The sequence below is a fragment of the Paramisgurnus dabryanus genome, chromosome 5 (assembly GCF_030506205.2).
Source record: "Paramisgurnus dabryanus chromosome 5, PD_genome_1.1, whole genome shotgun sequence".
NCBI lineage: Eukaryota > Metazoa > Chordata > Actinopteri > Cypriniformes > Cobitidae > Paramisgurnus > Paramisgurnus dabryanus.
The window spans coordinates 20,743,070-20,763,329 of record NC_133341.1 but is presented as its reverse complement, the minus strand read 5'-3'; the positions used below and the strand labels follow the sequence as shown (position 1 = coordinate 20,763,329).

At 37.7% G+C, this 20,260-nt stretch overlaps 1 protein-coding gene across 1 annotated transcript in view; it reads right to left on the bottom strand.

The window, feature by feature from the left end:
• niban2b (niban apoptosis regulator 2b) overlaps positions 1-20,260 on the bottom strand; it is a 30,646-nt gene that overhangs the window by 6,454 nt on the left and 3,932 nt on the right. Inside the window, exons 3-14 of the mRNA XM_065250253.2 lie at positions 14,939-15,069; positions 14,225-14,353; positions 12,693-12,798; positions 11,807-11,974; positions 5,592-5,707; positions 4,737-4,841; positions 3,191-3,353; positions 2,719-2,906; positions 2,377-2,532; positions 551-664; positions 352-459; positions 147-258 (exon numbers count right to left, since the gene is read on the bottom strand). Coding sequence (XP_065106325.1) covers positions 147-258; positions 352-459; positions 551-664; positions 2,377-2,532; positions 2,719-2,906; positions 3,191-3,353; positions 4,737-4,841; positions 5,592-5,707; positions 11,807-11,974; positions 12,693-12,798; positions 14,225-14,353; positions 14,939-15,069 — 1,596 coding nt within the window. The remainder of the gene's footprint in view (positions 1-146; positions 259-351; positions 460-550; positions 665-2,376; positions 2,533-2,718; positions 2,907-3,190; positions 3,354-4,736; positions 4,842-5,591; positions 5,708-11,806; positions 11,975-12,692; positions 12,799-14,224; positions 14,354-14,938; positions 15,070-20,260) is intronic.

Sequence of the window (20,260 nt, the reverse complement as noted above, 5' to 3'; positions counted from 1 at the left end):
CCCCACAGCATTCATACTTTTTGGAATATTCATTTAACAAAATGATTTATTTATTGTTGCATCTCTGCTTATTCTCAGACAGAGGTAATAAAAAAAAAAAAAATGAAGCGAATGGTTTTAGGTTTGAAGCCAGACATGTGTCTTACCCATCATTATATCTTTCATAACCGTGTGGAGCACCACTTCCTCAAAAATGTTTTCTACCAGAATGAAACGAGAGAAATCCTCAAAGATGAGCTCTTGGAAACGAGGAAGTTCCTGCATATGAAATAAAAACCATTTATTCCTAGTGTGAAAATCTGTTTTGATTGTATTATCGATAAGCAGAGTAATATTTCTATAGGGACTCACAGCAGAGCAAGATGGAGAGAGCTGTTTGAGCATGTAGGGAATGAAGATCTGCAGAAGAGCCTCTCTGAAGAGCTTTTTACGAACTGTGCTGCTGTCATAGTCAAATTTCTAAAGATGAAAAAGTACCGATTTACATTTTCAATTTTTCTTAGATTTTAAGAGTAAACAAACTAGTTCCACTGCAGGCAGCCTGCTTCACCTTGATGACACGATCCTGACAGCGCTGGATGGTTTTGCAGAGGTCCTCTCCTTTTTCGTCTTCCAAACTCTGGTGCAGAAGCTGCTCGAACGTGTACACTGCATCATCCATTTGCTAAATAAAATGAAATGTAGTGAATTCTCAGAAAAACTGAAATATTTGAATACTGAAATATGGGAATATGGATGCACAAAAAGCTCAGAATAGGTGCTTTCTGTTGTACTGCCACTAGGGGGCAGATTCCCCATCACAGAAAGGCTGGGAACTGGTATGATCAACAATGTTGTGTTGAAGAATTACCCCATCATTTACTCACCCTCAAGCAATCCAAGATACATTTGTCTTTCAGACAAACACATATGGAGTTATTTTAGGAAATGGCCTTGCTTTCCCAAGCTTTATAATGGTAAAAACACAAATCACGGAACAACTTCTGACTTTAAACCCTAAAAACGTGCATTCATTTCTCACAGAGGTAATCCAAATGGCTTTAATGGGGTAATAAAGGTTTTTTACAGGTAAAACAACTTTTTAAACTTTCTAAACTAAAATAACAAAAATTCCAAGATGGTGCCGTTACTGGAAGCTAGTATAGGGAGCGTTCGTTGCCATGGGTACGTTGCGCAGTGACTCTAGTGAATCGTGTGCGTACAAGATGACATTATTACCGGAAGCTAGTTATTATTGTTTATAAAGTTTAAAGTATAGAGATTATTCTTACAATATCGCAAAATACCTTTATTAACCCATTGGAGCTGTGTGGATTTACTCCAAATGTGTTTGTCTGAAAGATCATGTGTATCTCAGATTGCTTGAGGGTGAGTGAATCATGGGGTAATTTATGATATTTGGCTGGAGTATCGCTTTATTTTACCTTACAAGTTTAATCTTGTGCCTCTAATCTAAAAATATTCAAAGTGTTGAGAGGGTAGCGTCTCTGTACTGAAAGTACCTTTTCTGCCTTTAAATATCTATTAAAAAATGTTGTTTGTCATTCTGGTGAAAACAGCATGTGACATAAATTGCCTTGCAAAATGGAAATCTATATCAGTACAGCACATACCGACAACTCGTTTTGGACACAACAACAAAACCATGCATTAAACCCAAGTGGCACAGAGACACCCAAACAACTATTTCCACAGAACGGTAATAAAGACATTTATCATTTATGCATCTGACAGATGCTTTACCTAATTCAGTTTATACATTCTTTATCTGTATGTTTTGCCTGGGAATATAACCCCCACCCTTTGAAGTCTTAGGAAAGCTATCTACCAATTCAGCTACAGAAAGAGAGAAAGATTTTTATGTAAACTCAAACTTGTTTCAGTTTACGATCCATCTTAATGCATACCGTACATTTGTGTTGCTCCAGATTTCCCGGTCTTCCTGGAATGTACGGATTTTGTACAAAACTGTCCCTGAATGGCTAATCTGTATGTTGTGATTGGCCTGAATACCTCTGACGTCAGCAGGAAATGTGACGCTCCTTACCATGTTTGAAAGATTCGCTCACAATGCAATTCTAGCAGGCTGTGAGTCCAAAGTGGGAGGAATTATGATAATGTCGGTCTCGTCTATGTCAACATGGCCAGGAAGTAAACTGTTGCCTGACTTTAACAAAGTTTGTTTGTTGAAGTCCAAGAAAATAGATTTACGTTGGAGACGATATCTCGCGTCATTGTTTACTTTGGGGTATGTATACCTTTTGCATATCGATAACATGTACTAATACACACCAAAGGAATTTAAAAAACGTGAATCGGACAATAGGTGCACTTTAAAAAAATTCTTTAGACTCCATTCTGGTTAAGACGACTGACCTCTCTCATCAGGATTTGGGCTCTCTGTACAAACACGGAGGGGCTGGAGACATCGAAGCGCTGCTGCAGTCCCTCTAAACTCAGTGACTCCACCATCTCATAGCAACTCTGCATTTTTACTGGATGAAAGGCAAGCATGGAGATCTTCTCCATGTGCTAAACAGCAAAGATAACATAGTTAACATCACAGATGTCCTGAAAGCCAACATGGACTAAGAACCACAAATATTCACAATTTAATTAAATAATTTGTATTATTTATGCAAAAAGTGTCATGCCCTAGACAACCTACTGGGAATTAAAGCATAAATACAGTAGATGTTATGAGAGATGTTTTCTAACCTCTCCAAGTTTTTCCTTGTTGCCATCATTGAGAAGGTTCTTGCTCATGTCCACCAGCTCTCTGAAGAACAAGTCTCGCACTTCGAAAAATCCTCTGCTTGTGGGCTCCATCAGCGCGTCCAGGATAGAGTTGATGTACGGCTGGATGCTCACTTTCAGAAGCTTCTCTGCCTTTGGCAGCACAAGACCTACAGCCAAACAGATAGATTATTTTTCATAGCTGCATTTAGAATTACTCATTAGATATAAAATATCAATTTAACAACAACAAATAATAACTTAATATGAGTAACCGCAGAAAAATACTGGGTGACTATGAATGCGTTGTGGAGGAAGAATGGCATTTTAGGTTAATTTCTAATTTAAACCTTATTTAGTAGAGTTTAAATAACATCATCATAAAAACATGAATACCATTTAAGGAAACGTACTACATTGTGGCAGATGAAGAGATCAAGCAATGAATAATCACCTCTAATTTTGTTCGTCACATGTTCTTTGGAAGTGATGATCTGGTCCATGTCTGTGCGTATGGTGGTCTCCAGTGGTGGGCGACCTGCTTCACAGCTCTGCACTATTGCTTCATACTGCGCCTGTGCTTGGCTCTGAACCAGCCCGTACACGGCATCTGATATCTTGTCACAAAACGGTCAGACACAATTTAATAAGGTGAACTTTAAAAGATAGTTTACCAAAAAATATAAGTTCTTTCAACATTTACTTACCCTCAAGTTGTTCCAAACCTGTATACAATTCTTTGTTCTGCTGAACACAAATGAAGATATTTTGAAAAATGTTATAACTAAACAAATCTAGTGCACCATTCAATTCCATACTATTATTTCTTTCCTTCTATTGAAGTCAATGGTGCCCCAGATCTGCTTGGTTACAAACATTCTTTAAATTTTGGAACAACTTAAGGGTGACTAAATGATGACAAAAATTTCATTTTTCGTTGAACAATCCATTTAAAGAGGACATTTCACAAGACTTTAAGATGTAAAATAAATCTTTGGTGTCCCCAGAGTACAAATTTAAAGTTTAAACCCAAAATATCTCATAGATAATTTATTATAGCATGTTAAAATTGTCACTTTGTAGGTGTGTGCAATAATGTGCCGTTTTTGGGTGTGTCCTTTAACATGCAAATAAGCTGATCTCTGTACTAAATGGCAGTGGTGAGGTTGGATAGTACAGATTAAGGGGCGGTATTATTTCCTTCTGACATCACAAGGAGAGCCAAATTTCAATGAGCTATTTTTTCACATGCTTGTGGAGAATGGTTTACCAAAATTAAGTTACTGGGTGTTCTTTTACACATTTTATAGGTTGATAAAAGCACTAGGGACGCAATTACAGCACTTAAACATGGAAAAAGTCCAATTTTCATGGTATGTCCCCTTTAATTACAGATAGATAAACCCAGATTCTTTCTCCTTATTCTGTCAGGTTCAACGTTAAGGCACAACATTGTTTGTACTGCAATACTTTAGGTCAGTGTTTCCCAACCTTTTATCTGCCACAGTTTTGATAAGTAAAAAAAAAAATAATACGGCACACCACTTGTGTGTGCACAATAAGCATTAACAGATCTGCACAAACCTGTATTGCAATACTGGAATATTATACAGTATTAAAGTTAGTATTCACATTTAATGTGAAATTTGATCTTGTTTTGAGGAACACAAATGATATCCTGGCTGGATTTGATGACAGTGACACACAGAGGTATGACCAACTTCGCAAACTGGTAGCTAGCTTCGAGCCCTTTTTCAGACACTGTGGCAGTGTTATTTTCCACAAGTGGTCACGGCACACTAGTGGTTGGGAAACATTGCTTTAGGTAAAATAATATTTGAATTTAAAAACATGCATTTAACGCATTTTAGCCTTATTAAATAAGTTAAAACAAATCACTTTTTATCCCTCAACATTGTTACAAACTTCTGAAAAATAAAATAAGGAGCTAAATTCAAAGAAATGAAGTCTGGAGTTTATGACATTAATTCATGACGTACCAGCATCCAATTCCTTTGTCTCTCATGCATCTTGCCTTTTAGTTTGGGTGTAATAAGGTCTCTCATCTCAGGAAGGAGGGTCTCCATCACCAGGTTGGCAAGAATCTTTAAAAAGTATCAGAAAAATACTGAACTGTAAATGTCTGCAGAAAACAGGACACTAGCATGGTCACAATACACGCTTACTGTAAATGCCACATGGTAGCCATTCTTGAAAAATGAATGCGAGTCATAAACAGTGCATGTGTTTGTGTGACAGAGTCAAATTGTAGTGTCCTTAAGGCCACGTTACCTCATTCCCATCATGCTCGAGATTAAAGAAGCCAGGGCTGCCTGAAGCACACTACAATTTTACTACTGCCAGACTGTTCTAGAGACAGCTAGATCATATATCATTCAACTAGTTATTGTAATGTCATTCAAGGGCACACAGCACTTTTATTACTGTATTATATCACAGGCTAAGGAAAATAACCCTGTATAACCTATATTGTTTAGCTGGGGATATGGGATTGAACATACTGTAGGTATTTTTAAAGTACATCGTATTTTTTAATAACATTATCTGGTTAAGAGACAGTTAACTAGTCAGTACATAAACACAATATAATAAATTGGGCAAAAACCAGACCCAACAGAAACTTATAATAAAAAAAAATGAAAGTGTCTCTTTTTTTCTGATGCCACACACAGAATAAAACTTCACAGGGAAAACATGGTTTAAAAAAGGTCACTTCCTATGAAACAATATAGTAGGTTTGACCTTTTTCTGCATACTATTGTTACCCAAACCATGTATGACCTCCATTAAATTCACAAAAATGAATAACAAAGGGGTGTGCATGTGTGTTTTACCTGTGGAGGTGTACCACACATCATGTCCCAGGTTCCATATTGACCATGAGCCTGTCGATAGAGTCGTACTGCATCTGTGAATGCGGGGGTCTGAACTTTACACTCCTCAGACAGTCCTGACCAATAAAAAAACATCAGCATCACAACATAACCAATGTTTGTTTATTTACCACGTTACTAAGAGGCAAGCACCATGTAGTGTGTGGTCTTTAAAAAAAAAAAAAACATGACATCATAGCATTCTACAGTTCCTCTACATTTACAGAAGTGAAAAAACAGTGACATAAATAGAGAAAGGGTCATGATTACACACACTACATTTTTATCATTAAACCACAGTACACTTAAATCTGCGCTTGAGTCACCCTTTCAAAAGGAAGCACCGTCTCATCAGTTGCAATGGTTACTCCCCAAACACCACCATAGCAACAATTGAAGTGTTATGCAGAAATGAACCTGCTGATTTGTGAATCAGAGACTAAACAAGAGTCTAGTTAGTCGCTGGCATTTGTATACAATGATGTACAAGCTGCCATGCAAATCTCAGGCTATGTTCACACAGCTGCAGAGCACAGTCAATATACGGTTAAACGGACACACCGTTCGGTTACAAGCTCAGCACTATTACTGAATCCACTCCCTTAAAAATGTAGGACTCACACAACTGAACTTGTTCAAATATTTTAGCTCCTGTGACCAAGGGTGTAGAAAGAGTTGGTTTGAACATTGGAGGGGTTCAAGTGTTACTGTATATGCTTATATGTACAGCATGTATAACTAAATATTATTATAGATATCATATACATTATAGATATTATGTATAAGTATAACTTTTGAATGGTCCTCCTGATGCATGTCACTCACTCTCACTTTTCAGGATAACCCACTGGGGTCATTTTAGGTTGCTTTAATGCCGAATGTGAATGCACCTTTGCAGCTTCTCCATTAACCCCATGTAAGATAACACGGTCATTTTAATATAAAATTATTTGATGGATTCAGCATAACGGTGAACTATTCCTTTTAAGTCACTGTCACTATGGTTACTGCCATGATTCACTGCTATCTCAAAAATAAAAAGGGCTTGAGTTTCGTTATTTGTTCATACAGACCGCATTCAAGCTGTCGTATGGACAAGATCATCTTACCCGGTTCTAAATATGCTTTGCCAACCTGAAAATGTAGTCAATATGTGAGGATTAATAACAATAACATGTTCCAGATCACAGCCTTGAGTACCTCAACCTCATGTAAATGTGTGTGAAGGAGAGCATGAACTCTTACAAAGAGAGGAAGTTGGAGAAGGCTGGGTGGGTGTGGGGTCTACAGGGGCCCTGGCAGAAGTCCAGCACAGCACGAGTGTATGCGAGTTCACGCACACATGGGCAGGCGTGTTTATGAACATGTGGGCTGAACCTTAGATAATAGGCAAACCAGTGTTATGGGTCGCTTATTCTAGCATGGCATCACTGAACGGACAACTGATTTCAAGTCAGTCTAAAAAACAGAAGAAGGAATCAGGGTGTTTTGTGAAAAATTATCTGCCCTAATTTAACTATGACACCATTGAGCAGTTAAACACCATGCACAACATGATGCTCAGATTCCAGCATTTAGAAACATTTTTGTTTCATGCTTGTTGTATATGTAAATACTCAAGTTTCAGTGTGCAGGAATTTCAATTATTCCAGCTATTTTCTCAAGCTTGTCACTCCGGGCACTTTACAGGGATAATCAATATGCATTCAAAGAGTATCTGGACACTAAAGGAGGTTTTAAACCACACGTGCTACGTTCAAAAACATGCACGTAAACCTGTTAAAGGAAAACACCACCATTTTTCAATATTTTACCATGTTCTTACCTGAACTTGGACAAATGAATACCAATCTTTTTTTTAACGTGTGCACTTTTAATCTTTGTACAGCGCGTCGTGAATGTATTAGCATTTAGCCTAGCCCCATTCATTCCTTAGGATCCAAACGGGGAGGAATTTAGAAGCCACCAAATACTTCCATGTTTTCCCTATTTAAAGACTGTTACATGAGTTGTTTCACGAGTAAATATGGTGGCACAAAATTAAATGTTTGTTTGGATCCTAAAGGAATGAATGGGGCTTAGCTAAATCCTAACACATTCACGGGGCATGGTACAAAGATTAAAAGTGCACCCATTGAAAAAAGATTGCTATGTTAATTCATCCAAGTTGAGGAAAGAACATAGTAAAATATTGAAAAACTGTGGTGTTTTACATTAAGCTGCTCAATGAAACCTTATCGCAAGATTGACACACTTCGGCACATACCCATACATTTAGCTCTTTGGGACTTGAGTAGCTAGCTACTTCGATTAAAGATCTCATTTATGGTTGTAAAGCAGTCTACAGGATTTGCAGGACTGCTACTTTCCTACAGTATTTGATGTTGAATAATTCTTTATAGCTAAAGACATTAAAGTTTCTCTGACCTGAACCAAAACCATACAAAGAAGATCAAAGGAACAAACATGGTTAAATAAACTGTAGATATATACAAGACTTTACTGAGCAACCAGTCTAAACAGATTGCTCTGGACAGCACGCCTGAACAAAACTGCAGCTTTACCACAAGAAGACTTGCAGCAATGTGTAGTATTTTTGGTAAACGGATTGAAAACCTCTCAACCAGTCTGTCCGACAAATAGCGGGAGGGAAGTATTCTGGAAACCTGTTTGAAAACCATTTTTTATAGCTCTGGTTGGTCCCAAAGAAAATCATACATTTTAAGCGGTTTTAAACATTTTGCATGCAATTATGCACTTTCAAAAACATGCGGAGACTTGTCAGGGTCAAGCCCTGATCTAGCTGTGTTCATGCATGCTTGGGTTTACTCATCTGGGAATCAGGTCAAAGAATAACACAATCCCAGCTTGTTCCTCCAGCCTTGGGTTCTGACACTTTTTGGGATATAGATGGGCTGTTCAAAGCAAATTCTTCTGCATACTAAATATATGAAGTTACATTTAGCTCATCGTGGTGAGAAGAGCGAGAACTGTAGAGGAATTTTAAACTAAGTCTAAACTGTCGCAATGCTACCACAACCACTGTAAGACATTTTGGGTTATTATGGCTCATGCATTCATGTACTATCCCTTGAACAATTACAGAAATTACATTCTATAATAAATATAAATTAATAAATGTGCACCTAGGTGTACCTCAGTGGTAAACAATTGCTTTAGCAGCCCAACAGGGAATACACATGCTGATTCAAATGTAAACTTTGTAATGCACTATAAGCTGCTTTGGATATAAAAAACGCCTGCCAAACGCATAAATGTAAATAAGTGTTATTCTGACACCCAGAAAGGTGTCCCACATAGTGCCTGCTAGGCAGATGACGGCTTGCTTTCATCTTCCGCCACTAAACCTAACTTTAATAAACATGCAAGACTGATCAGGCACAAAGCGTGGGATCTTATTTGTCATTCAGGCAAAAGGGATTATAACAGGTAAAAGGGATTGGCGAATACATCAGCAGTTGATTTATGAATCAATGCCCACTTAAATAAATGTCGAGTTTCTTAAACATTACCATTATGATCAAGTACATACCTACAACAAAAACAAAACATTTAAACCAATCAATCAGATCAATTTTAAAGGGCACAAATGGTGTCGGAGCCGATTGTGTAGTGGACAGTGCTCCGACATATGGTGCAAACGCACTTCCGGCGACCCGAGTTCGAATCCCGGCTCGAGGTCCTTTGCCGATCCCATACCCCTCTCTCCACCCTGTACTTTCATGTCGCCTTTCAATTACTACCGTCTCCATAAAGGCAAAATGGCCCAAAAATATAACTAAAAAAAGCACCAATCCGATTCACAATTTTATATTTCCTTGTGTAAGTGTGTATTAGTTCATGTTAACGATATGCAAAAGGTACAAATCCCAACGTAAACAATGACGAGAGTTATCATCTCCAACGTAAATCTCTTTTCTTGGACTACAACAAACACACGGATTGTAGGCAACCGTTTACTTCCTGGGATTGGTGATGTAGACAAGACCAACATTATCATAATTCCTTCTGCTTCGGACTTACAGTCTGTAAGTTAACTCCTGTAAGCATTGCAACCGAATCTTTCAAACATGGTAAGGAGCGTCACATTTTCCAGCTGACTTCAGAGGTATTCAGGCCAATCACAATGTACAGATTGGCTGGCCAATCAGGGAACCAGAGCTTTTCAAATCTGTGTGTTTCAGGAAGAGAGTGAAATCTGGAGCTACAAAAACGTACGGTACAAGAAAAATTTGTTTTTTTAACCATTACCACGTGAACACATTGTATTATACCAAATACACAAAATAACATTGTTTTTAGCAATGAAATGGGTGCTCTTTAAACAAAGCTACAAAGACCATTCTGCTACTGATTAACAAAATCCAGTAACTTATCTGTATAACAGCTGAAAGCAGCAAATCTGACATCTAAAGCATTTGCTATAATAAAAAAAAGAGGCATTAAGTTGATAATTTATCATTATAAGTAATTATCAGTAAAATCATAAGAGAAATCTACATACTCACGCCTATTGGTATCTGTGATATAATCATTGTGATTTCAAGTCAAATTGGTCATGGCTACCTCAGTAGACCCAAAGTATATGACACATAAACAATACATCAAGGAACCCTTAGGACAGCTAACGGACAGCACAAAACCAAAACATCCCTTGTTTAGGAAAGAGGTCTGCAGATGTTCCTGAATACAGAACATACGACACACAGCAGGGATTTAGCTGGCAAGTACACACACTGGCCGAACTTTATCCCCAGGGTACATTACTGCCCTCGCCGCAAGTGTGCATTCCCTCTCGGCAGCCTCCCATCCAAAACGAAATTATGGGTTGACAGCTCCAGCTGTGACCACTCTGGAATCTGGACTATATGCCAACATGAGAGGTCTATGAGAGAACCTTTAACCCAACCTCCATAGTGCCACACACCTCTTCTTACTCTAACATCCATTAGGTTTAAAGCGCAAATTCAGGGGGCATAGACTAATTTAGTAGGAATGGGGGGCAATGAGTAAGCAATACATTAGAGGACCTTTGTGGGACCCTCTTATCACCCAAGGCAAAGTTCCCAGACTGTGCCACCTTATGGCCCTGGTGTAGAGCAAAACAGGTCTGCGGTTACTATACCTTTGCGAGTCTGCCAAGCAGGTGAAGTAACCAAAATAACTCATCGCACCTTTTAAATAAACAAGTGCACTCTTGATTACGCGGCTTGACAAGAAATGAATCAGTAAATCTGCCAATGAAAGACACAGTCTCACAGTATCTTTATGAAAGTCTCACAGCAAAAAATTTACTTCTGTCACTGGAGCAAATTATTGAGCAAGAAGTTTATGTGAGAGTATATCGAGCAGAACTATTTGTGCATTCTTTGATTCTTGTCAAGGAAAATTCTCAGAATAGACAAACAAGTCATTTGTGTAGTCAAACTACACTTTAATTAACTGTCCTGCATATACACAGAAAGCGACGGTTGACAGTGACACACTGTATGGAAGTGGTTCTCACACTTATGCGTAACTTATGAAGTTATAAAAGCTCTATAGCAGCATTTTTTTTCATGAGACCCACACTGATTTTATTGCAAAGTAGTTACATCCAGAAATAAATTAAAGCTTGGTGAACCATGCAATGAGTAACACTCAACATCTCTATTGAATAAACAGTCAGAGCTCAAAATATGACTGCACATCTCCAGCTTTCTCAATGACCTCACCTAGTGTCTTTTTACAGCCTTGAGCGCTAAAATTCTTTCTATTATCAAACAGGACAAATGAATACCGCCAAACGTGCCAAACGTTCCGCTCGAGTTTCCTCTTAGATAAATAGATGTCTTTAAAAATAACACATAAGTTAATCAGGCAGGTCTGAAAGCTGCTTTTCCTGACAACAATAAACAAATGAAAGCAGATGATCAAGTATGAGTCACGCATTAAATGACAAGCAGCAGAAGGGAGGTAGGAACTAGGATATCTCAGACTGATGTATGCTTTAGTGTGCACCTGGTGTGAATGTCATTGAACATGCAGGTATTCCTATAGAAACTAGTAAAAGCATGGGACTTACAACACAAGGGTCATAGGTTCAGTTCCCAGGCAAGTCTGTAAATCACGTTGGATAAAAGTTGCTGTTAAATGCAACTAAACCAAAGACTCACCATTGTTGGTGTGCCGGACACAATCCTGAAAGACAGCGGTCCATTTCTGCTGCTCCTTCTCAGTCACCACGCAAAAATAATAGTGACGTGCATAGGGGTGCCAGAGTATGATGGGAAATTGTGTGGAACATTTCAAGAATGGAGAACTGTCAACTTTAGCTTTGACTCCTGGAAAACATAAGCGTATATGTTAAATAACTTGACGATTGAATATTTGCTTAAATATGGCCTAATGAGAAGAGTTTATCATAGACCCTTCTCAATTTCTCATGAGCCTTTCTCATTTTCCCATTTCCATCTTTCCTACGGTACTTCATCACTTCTTATCTGAGGCCCAGGCTTAACCCATCTCCCCCACTCCTTGGAAAATTCCAAGTCTCAACTCAATACAAGTTAATCACTGTGTGAATGTTGAAATGGCAATCTTTTGTTTTAAAATTTATTCTTGTTAAAATAAGGCGCTGATAATAAAAAGACCCTTTACCAGGCAGACGGTATACAATAAAATATAAACTATTAAAAAGCATAGCCACATAGAATTAACCATAGACTTACACATTACTGACAACACATGATTTATACATTGTTTACTGACATGGTCTGTGTAAAGTTCAAAATCCCACCTTTACTAGCATTACACGTTTTTATCATTACAAAGAAGTTGAAAGTCTAACTTTTAAACAGTTAGTAGCAAAAACTATACCAGTAAGAAATGTGAAAGGTCAAACTATAAGTAAGGTTTACTGAAAATCATGCAAGTACATGAAGTTTAAACACAACTACGAATTTCAGCTTTTAAACCATCTGAATCACTGGCCTGTTCAACAACAATTGTGAAATGTGCATATTTAAAAAAAGTATATTTTAAATATAAATTTTGACTGACCTGGTAAGCTGGTGTTAAGAAGCTCCATATATTCTTCCATAGAGTTCAGGACTCTGTAGCCAGCACAGTTTATTGTGCCTTTAGGATGCAGACCTCTGTCATGAGCCTTAATTAAAAAGATATAAAGATATTATAGATATAAAGGACATAAATGTGTGTTGGCAGTGTGTAAACACAACTACCCTACAATGAACAAAATCCACCCACTCCTCATTTTTAAATCCCCATTAAACCAAAGCAGTCTCAATAGACATGCTGTTTTGATTCTCTTGTTAATGTGAGATCACACTGATAAAGCCCCGCCCATAGCAGATTGTAGCACTAATGTGACAAAATATATTTATACTATTGTCCCAGACTGTATTCAAAGGAATCAGAGCCATTTTTAACAGAAAGCAGTAGCTCATTTGCATTTAAATGTGGCGCTTTTCCATTGCATAGAACCCCATGGTTTGGGTCAGCTTCCTTTTGGGGGCTTTTCCACTGGGTGCAGTACGTAGTGCCCGATACTTTTTTTAGTACCACCTCAGTTGGGGTTCCAAGTGAGCAGAGCTGATACCAAAATGTGACGTGAAAACACTGTAGATCACTGATTGGTCTGAGAGAATCGTCACTGCCAGCGTCATCGCTATAATGTAAATTAGCTTTACCTTCATGCTAGCTTGTGCTGTCTCCAGTAAACATGTTGTCATCTGTGCTTTGCTGTAAGTTCCCAAACTCACTTTTAGCGATGAAAAACATCCACAGGTTGAGAATCAGGAACACCATAACTGTTTTTTCCAGACTTGCACGTCTGCATATACGCTTAAATGCAACTTCAATGAGGCTCAGCGGAGCGCATCGACTGACGCCACGGGTGTTTGTACATAAACTGTCATGTGAGACAAAGGTAGTGATAAATGTGATGTGCAATCATCTATTTGTGGTGGTAAATTTTAATTTTGTGGCGGACTGAGAAATAAATGAATGTATGGGAATGTACAACAACACTCTCATTTCTATGATGTCACAGCAGTAGGCAGCGCAAATAAAACGGCACGCCTATAATCCTAACGCCTATAATGTAAACGAAGTGTTTACAGTAAACACACTGAAATAAATAATAGATAGCTACTGAGAATAAACAATTTAAAATGGAGTTATGACATTACAATATACAGTAAACATAACACTGGCAAACGCCTAAAAGCCAACCAAGCCAAAGTGAGGTGAGCTGACCCGACCCAAACTGTGGGGTACTATGCGATGGAAAAGCGCCAGTAATGTTCACACATGAAAACAGCACATTTTTGCTCTTGTCCAAATAGGGACATTTTGGACATGCAATAATAAATGATCTGTAGGATATTTTGAGCTGAAGCTTCACAGACACATTCTAGGCACACCTGAGACTTATATTAGATCTTGTAAAAATGTGGATAATATTGGCCCTTTAAAATGTTCATACTTTGTGTTTTCTAATGCACTACATTTTTATCACAAATTATCAACATATATAAACAAGAATATTAGCAGTGGGGAAATCTCATTACCTGTTTGTTTTCAAAATAGTTGATATTGTAGGTGTCAGGAATAAAAAGAAAACGATTTCGCCATTTTTTGTTTTCTTCCAAGTACTGGAACAAAGCTCCAGAGAAGATGGACTTATTCTGAAGAGCCGTCTAAAAAAAAACACACACACAAGAACTGAAATGTGACCCCAATTTAGCACAAGCTCCAGGTTAAAAGTATTGCTATTCACCAATGTTTACTGAGAATCTGGTGTCTAATTATACATATAGAGACATGACTGGAAGTTATGACCTGAGGTATTTAAATTGTGTTTATTTAACCCACCCACCCAGTGTTTGTGCAAGACTCTGTCACGGTCCATTATCAAAAAGACATACAGATATACATTCCTGTGCACATATACAGTACTGTACATGGACATGGCATGAAGTACTGTATGTAAACTATTCATCTGTAAAGGTTTTGTGTAGGAGACTGCACTATAAAGAGAACTGAAAAAATACATATTTAAAACAAATTCCCAAATTTTATTTGAAATATAATGCATCCTTATTTAGCAGCTCCATTTGATGCTTCAGGAAAACTTAATATATCTCCGTAAACCCCCAGTGGGTAAACAAATGCAAAAATACTAAGCCTATTGAGTGTTACTGAGAAATCCCCATTGTTTAATTCTTCTTATTTTGCTTGAATGACAGCATTACAAAACTGGGAAATAAGTAAGACAGTTTTACCTTCCTGTGCAGGAGCTGTGGCTGAGGGCCGCCTCCACCCTCAATATCATAGCGCATCTTATTGAAGAGAGCCACGGGGTACTGCTGCTCATACAGCCGACCAAACTCTCCCATCAGCTCCCCTGTACGTACTGACAGACAAACAACAAATAAATCGATCTTACACAACCAGAGAGGAAACTAAGCAGGCATATTACATTACATAGTGACAGCATCTGTGGAAATATATATTTATCATTTAGTCTATTAGTAAAAACGAAGTGTTTACAGTAAACACACTGAAATAAATAATAGATAGCTACTGAGAATAAACAATTTAAAATGCAGTTATGACATTACAATATACAGTAAACATAACACTGGCAAATGTTAACCCTTGATGCAACCCTATGCAGCTGTGCTATTAAACAGTGCTTTACAGCGAGTCGATGAGAATTAAACATTAACAACAATCTACATTGTGCTCCATGTATCTGATCAGAAGAGGAGATTGTAATGTTTGGTTTATGCTGCTTTGTCCTTCACATGAACGTGAGAGTAGATCAACGACGCAGATGGCATAGGAACACAGGAAATCTCAACCGCTTTCTACTAGGATGTTTTTCAAAGAAGTGCTTGTAAAGTTTTAAAGGCTTTTACGGTTACAAAAAACAAGACTTACAAAGAAAAAAAATACATTCCAATCCGTTTGCTTACAATTTGAAGATGCCTTCAAAGTAGAAAGACTCAAGGAAAATGAAGCAATGAGATGTTCAAAGAAAGCCACACACAAAAAAATTACCACTGAGATCATAAGAAGGAAGAGGTCAGTGACATCATCTGCACATTAACAACCATTAGTACTGTATAGTGCTATAGAAACTGACCCTATACTGTAGCAGTTTCTCAATATGCATTCGTTGTGGACCTGAAGTGTTATTAGTTTCTGCCCAAGAACTGTTCCAATTCAAAGTTCACGTTGAGCAAATACAGTTAAAGTCTCCCTGTCAAGAATTTTATCATTTAAAACGCATCTTTGAACATCATAATAGCATATATAGTTTTACCTCTCACAGTAATAATTTCTTCATGCTGTTAAACAGCTTTAAAGGTGGGGTGCATGATCACTGAGAGCCAATGTTGTGTTTAAAAATCACCTAAAAGAACACGCCCCTACCCCAATAGAATCTGGACCTTCTTTTGATAGACCCGCCCTACACATAAGCAACCCAGGCAACGATGTTAGTTAGTAGACACGCCCCTTACTGCTGATTGGCTACAAGTGTGTTTTGGTACTCTGCCTGAATCCCTTTTCCAAAGTGTTTTTCAAAAATCATGCACCCCACCTTTAATGTAACTCTACAGCCTTACACCTCATTTAATATATGCTGATCTATGAATATGCAAAATATACCCACAGTGGGACTTATCTACAGAATCTCTGGATGTGTACTTTTTCATGGATTCATCAATAGTTTGAAAAAGTATTGGTTTCCTTGGGCAAAATTTTTGTTTTTTAAACATCATTACACTAATAAGAGTATGCATGAATGAAGCATGGCTGAGTTTTATGTCATGCTATTTTGTTTTATTGTAGTAGACATTTAACATAAAAGATTCAAATAAACCAGCATCGCAAATATTGGCAAGCCAAACTGAGTAAACACCTCAAGTAATCTACTGCACCCTAGCATCCCTGGGTGTTCATATTCCTGACTCAAACTTGCCAAGTCCAAGGACACAAGTCCAAACTTGGTATTAAGAAGTGGCTTTTTTTCTCAAGTTATTAAAAGTGGCACACCCATTGAAATTAAGAGTCAAGCAGAATAAGTAGATATCTTTTTTTATGGTGCATAAAGACATTCAAGTTTAATTCAGGCGCAGGGAGAAACAAATCAAGACCATATCCAAATGCTGAACCTTAACAGGACCATAGTTCCCCCTCATAGCACATTATAAACAGACCTGGGGTATGCAGTATTCTAGTCTGCCAAAGTCAGATGCCCACAGGAATACCCTAAACATTCCCTCATTGAATCGGTATGATCTTCGCTGCAATAATGAAATGTCTCTGAAACTCTAATAGCTGGTCGGGGTAAATCATAAGCAATCCATCATATTTGCCCCATAAAGCCAAAATATTAAATGAACTGCTAAATCCATTAGGCAGCCGTGCAGGCACTACTTAACAGCCGGGAATGTGAAGACAGAGACAGGGAGGCTGGGCCTAAATTCATACTGTGGTTTTAAATAAGGCTTTTTACATTTAACGTTGTTAACGGTGTCATTTTAAACCCTTGATCCTTGTTTATCCAATGCTATCTTCTTGTTTGTATATGCATTTTATCAGGTGGCTAATTCGTAGAATTTTATAAAAATTTATTTTGCCCCAGTGATGCTGCTGGGCTTAAAGGGACACTCCACTTTTTTTTAAAATATACTCATTTTCCAACTCCCCTAGAGTTAAACATTTGATTTTTACCGTTTTGGAATCCATTCAGCTGATCTCCGGGTCTGGCGCTAGCACTTTTAGCATAGCTTAGCATAATCCATTGAATTGGATTAGACCATTAGCATCGCGCTAAAAATAACCAAAGAGTTTGTATATTTTACCCATTTAAAACTGGACTCTTCTGTAGTTACATCGTGTACTAACTAAGACTGATAGAAAATTAAAAAGTGCTAGCACCAGACCAGGAGATCTGCTGAATGGATTCCAAAACGGTAAGAATCAAATGTTTAACTCTAGGGGAGCTGGAAAATGAGCATATTTTTAAAAAAGTGGAGGGTCCCTTTAAAAGGTGGGGTTAGGGTGGGGTTTCGTTGTTGTTTTTGGTATGTTATTGATTCACTTCACACTAATTCATAAGTAGCAGGCAGCTAATAACTCGTAAAATACATATAAATTCTCGTAAGATCAGGCTGGCATATCCTGTTCCATGTCTCGTTCATACTTCATACAGTCCTAAATTTGCATATTTATACCACACCCAAAAGGTTTGGATAACTACCCGTTCAACTATTAAAGCTTTTTAAAGATCAAACGTACATGGTTGAAATAAATGACCTTAACCTGGGATTATAAAAAAGTGAACCCAGAGTTAAGCACAATTTTAATGTACCTCAAAGTGTCTTACTGTAGGGGCGGTAACTGTTGATTTTTCATCACAATTAAATAATAAAGCCAATGCTTACTATGTTCATTACCCAGTATAATAAAAGACATTAAAGTACAATAAAAATATAATGTAAGACACACCTATTTTGCCTCAAATCCTTGTATGAGCTGTTTTTTTATAGAGGTGAAGATGGTGGGAACAGCCAACAGGGGCTGGGTAGTTTACCGATTCATGGTTTGCACATTGAAGTAATTAATCTTAAACAAACATCCTTTGACAAATCTTACAATGCTCCACTCCCATGCCAAGACATTACATACACACAAAATTTCACAATCCAAAAGTTTCATCACAAGCCCTAGAAAAAGAAAGCTTTTTGCTGTAACTGTTTCAACACAAATAAGACAAAACGCTCAGTAATGCACATAAGTCAAACAGTGGGATTAGAGGAGGATCCAAAATGAACGTTTTGTGAATCTGTGAACTGATCATATTTCCTGGCTAGACATTTTTCAAGCCAACAAAGTGTATTTTGATTAGGGCTGCATGACGATTAATTGCAAAAGTTTTTCTTTACATGTATGTGTGTGTACGGTGTAAAATAATTACAAAAAAATAAATACACACGCATTTTAATTTTAAAGGGGACAGAGAATGAAAAACCATTTTTACCTTGTCTTTGTTGAATAATGGTAGTCTACCCGCATTCACAAACATACAAAAAGTGCTAGACATGCTAAACATCTCAGTCTCATAGAAATTCCTCTTTTAGAAATGTCAGCCAGAAAACGGCCCAATCTGAAAAACTGATGCTTATGACATCACAGGCATCCCACTGCCCCTCCACTTTAAAATAATTGGCTACATTTTTTGAGTGGCAGCAAAGTCAGCCAATCAGTAATGAGATTGCCAATTAAGCCAGTAGGGGGAGCCAAATAGGTGCAAAACCACTTGTTTAAAATCCCCCACCCTAATAGAGCTATCTGAGAGAGGTTTTTAGGAAGCTTCTAAGGCATTACAGACCCAAACAAAATTTTTTTTGTCTACATGTCACATCACAGAACAAGGATTAATACCCCGTTCAGTCATTCTATGTCACCTTTAAGAAAGAAATATATTTATATTTTAAGTGTGTGTGTGTGTGTGTGTGTGTGTGGGTCTAATTCTGCAAACGATTAGTTGTGATTAATCGGCATGCAGCCATACTGTATATTCTATAGAAATAAATTTACTTTCCTCTCTGCGACGAATTTGAATTTATTTATCTGCTTGATTTATTGGTTGCCTGTCTCATAAGAGAATTTGATGAGAATTTAATGTTTCCTGGAGGATTCATGATGATGATAACAACAACAACAACACAATCACATACGGGTCAGGGAATAGGCTGGGGGGTTTGTTAAAGAGGAAAGGGAAGTTTCACAGTAATGTGTATTTCAGATCAGCCAGCGGACAGGGTGAGGGTCTCAGAGAGAAATTTGTGAGCTTAGATACTTGAACTGACAAGGAGACCATACGAGAACAAGCTGTAAACATTACAGGCATGAGAAACTAGGTAACATTTATGATGTGTGGAACGCCTTTCTACATGTATACAGTATGTTTAAGAACGACATGAAGAAAGAGTGCAAGCAGAGGACATTTAAGAAATGTTGTATGAACATAGCATACATTATCTAAGACAGAGTTTGTGTGTGAGTTTTGTCTTATGAGTCACATGCTGAATCAGCCTCATGTGATACTTTGGAGCTGAATGCCACTCCTCGCTTCTCCTTAATTTCATTACATGGTAAATAAAATCAAGTTAGATTTTTCACATTGGTCACTTTAAAGACTCAAAGGGATCACACTGAAAACTGCTGCCAATGTATTACCCAATATGACAACAAAGGCTGAAATATGTACAGGCAAATAAATATGAAATATGAAATATTTGTCTGTATCATACAGAAACTGTTACACACAATCATGCTAATTTCCAACATGGATTTTGGCAATATTATGCATGTCTTAGGTATTTTCCCTTGCATGCTAACAGCTGATCCTGAGGTCGTAAAACAAATTGAGGAATCGGAGAGACTAATTTGACACAGATTGTGGCTGCCAGGCTCTTTGGGTCAGGGGAGAGAAAGAGAGAGCACAGCAAAACTCTTCTGGATTCATTTACGCTTGTCTAGTTAAGGCACTTTGAAGAGTTCACAGCAGGAAATCCCACAGCTCTTTG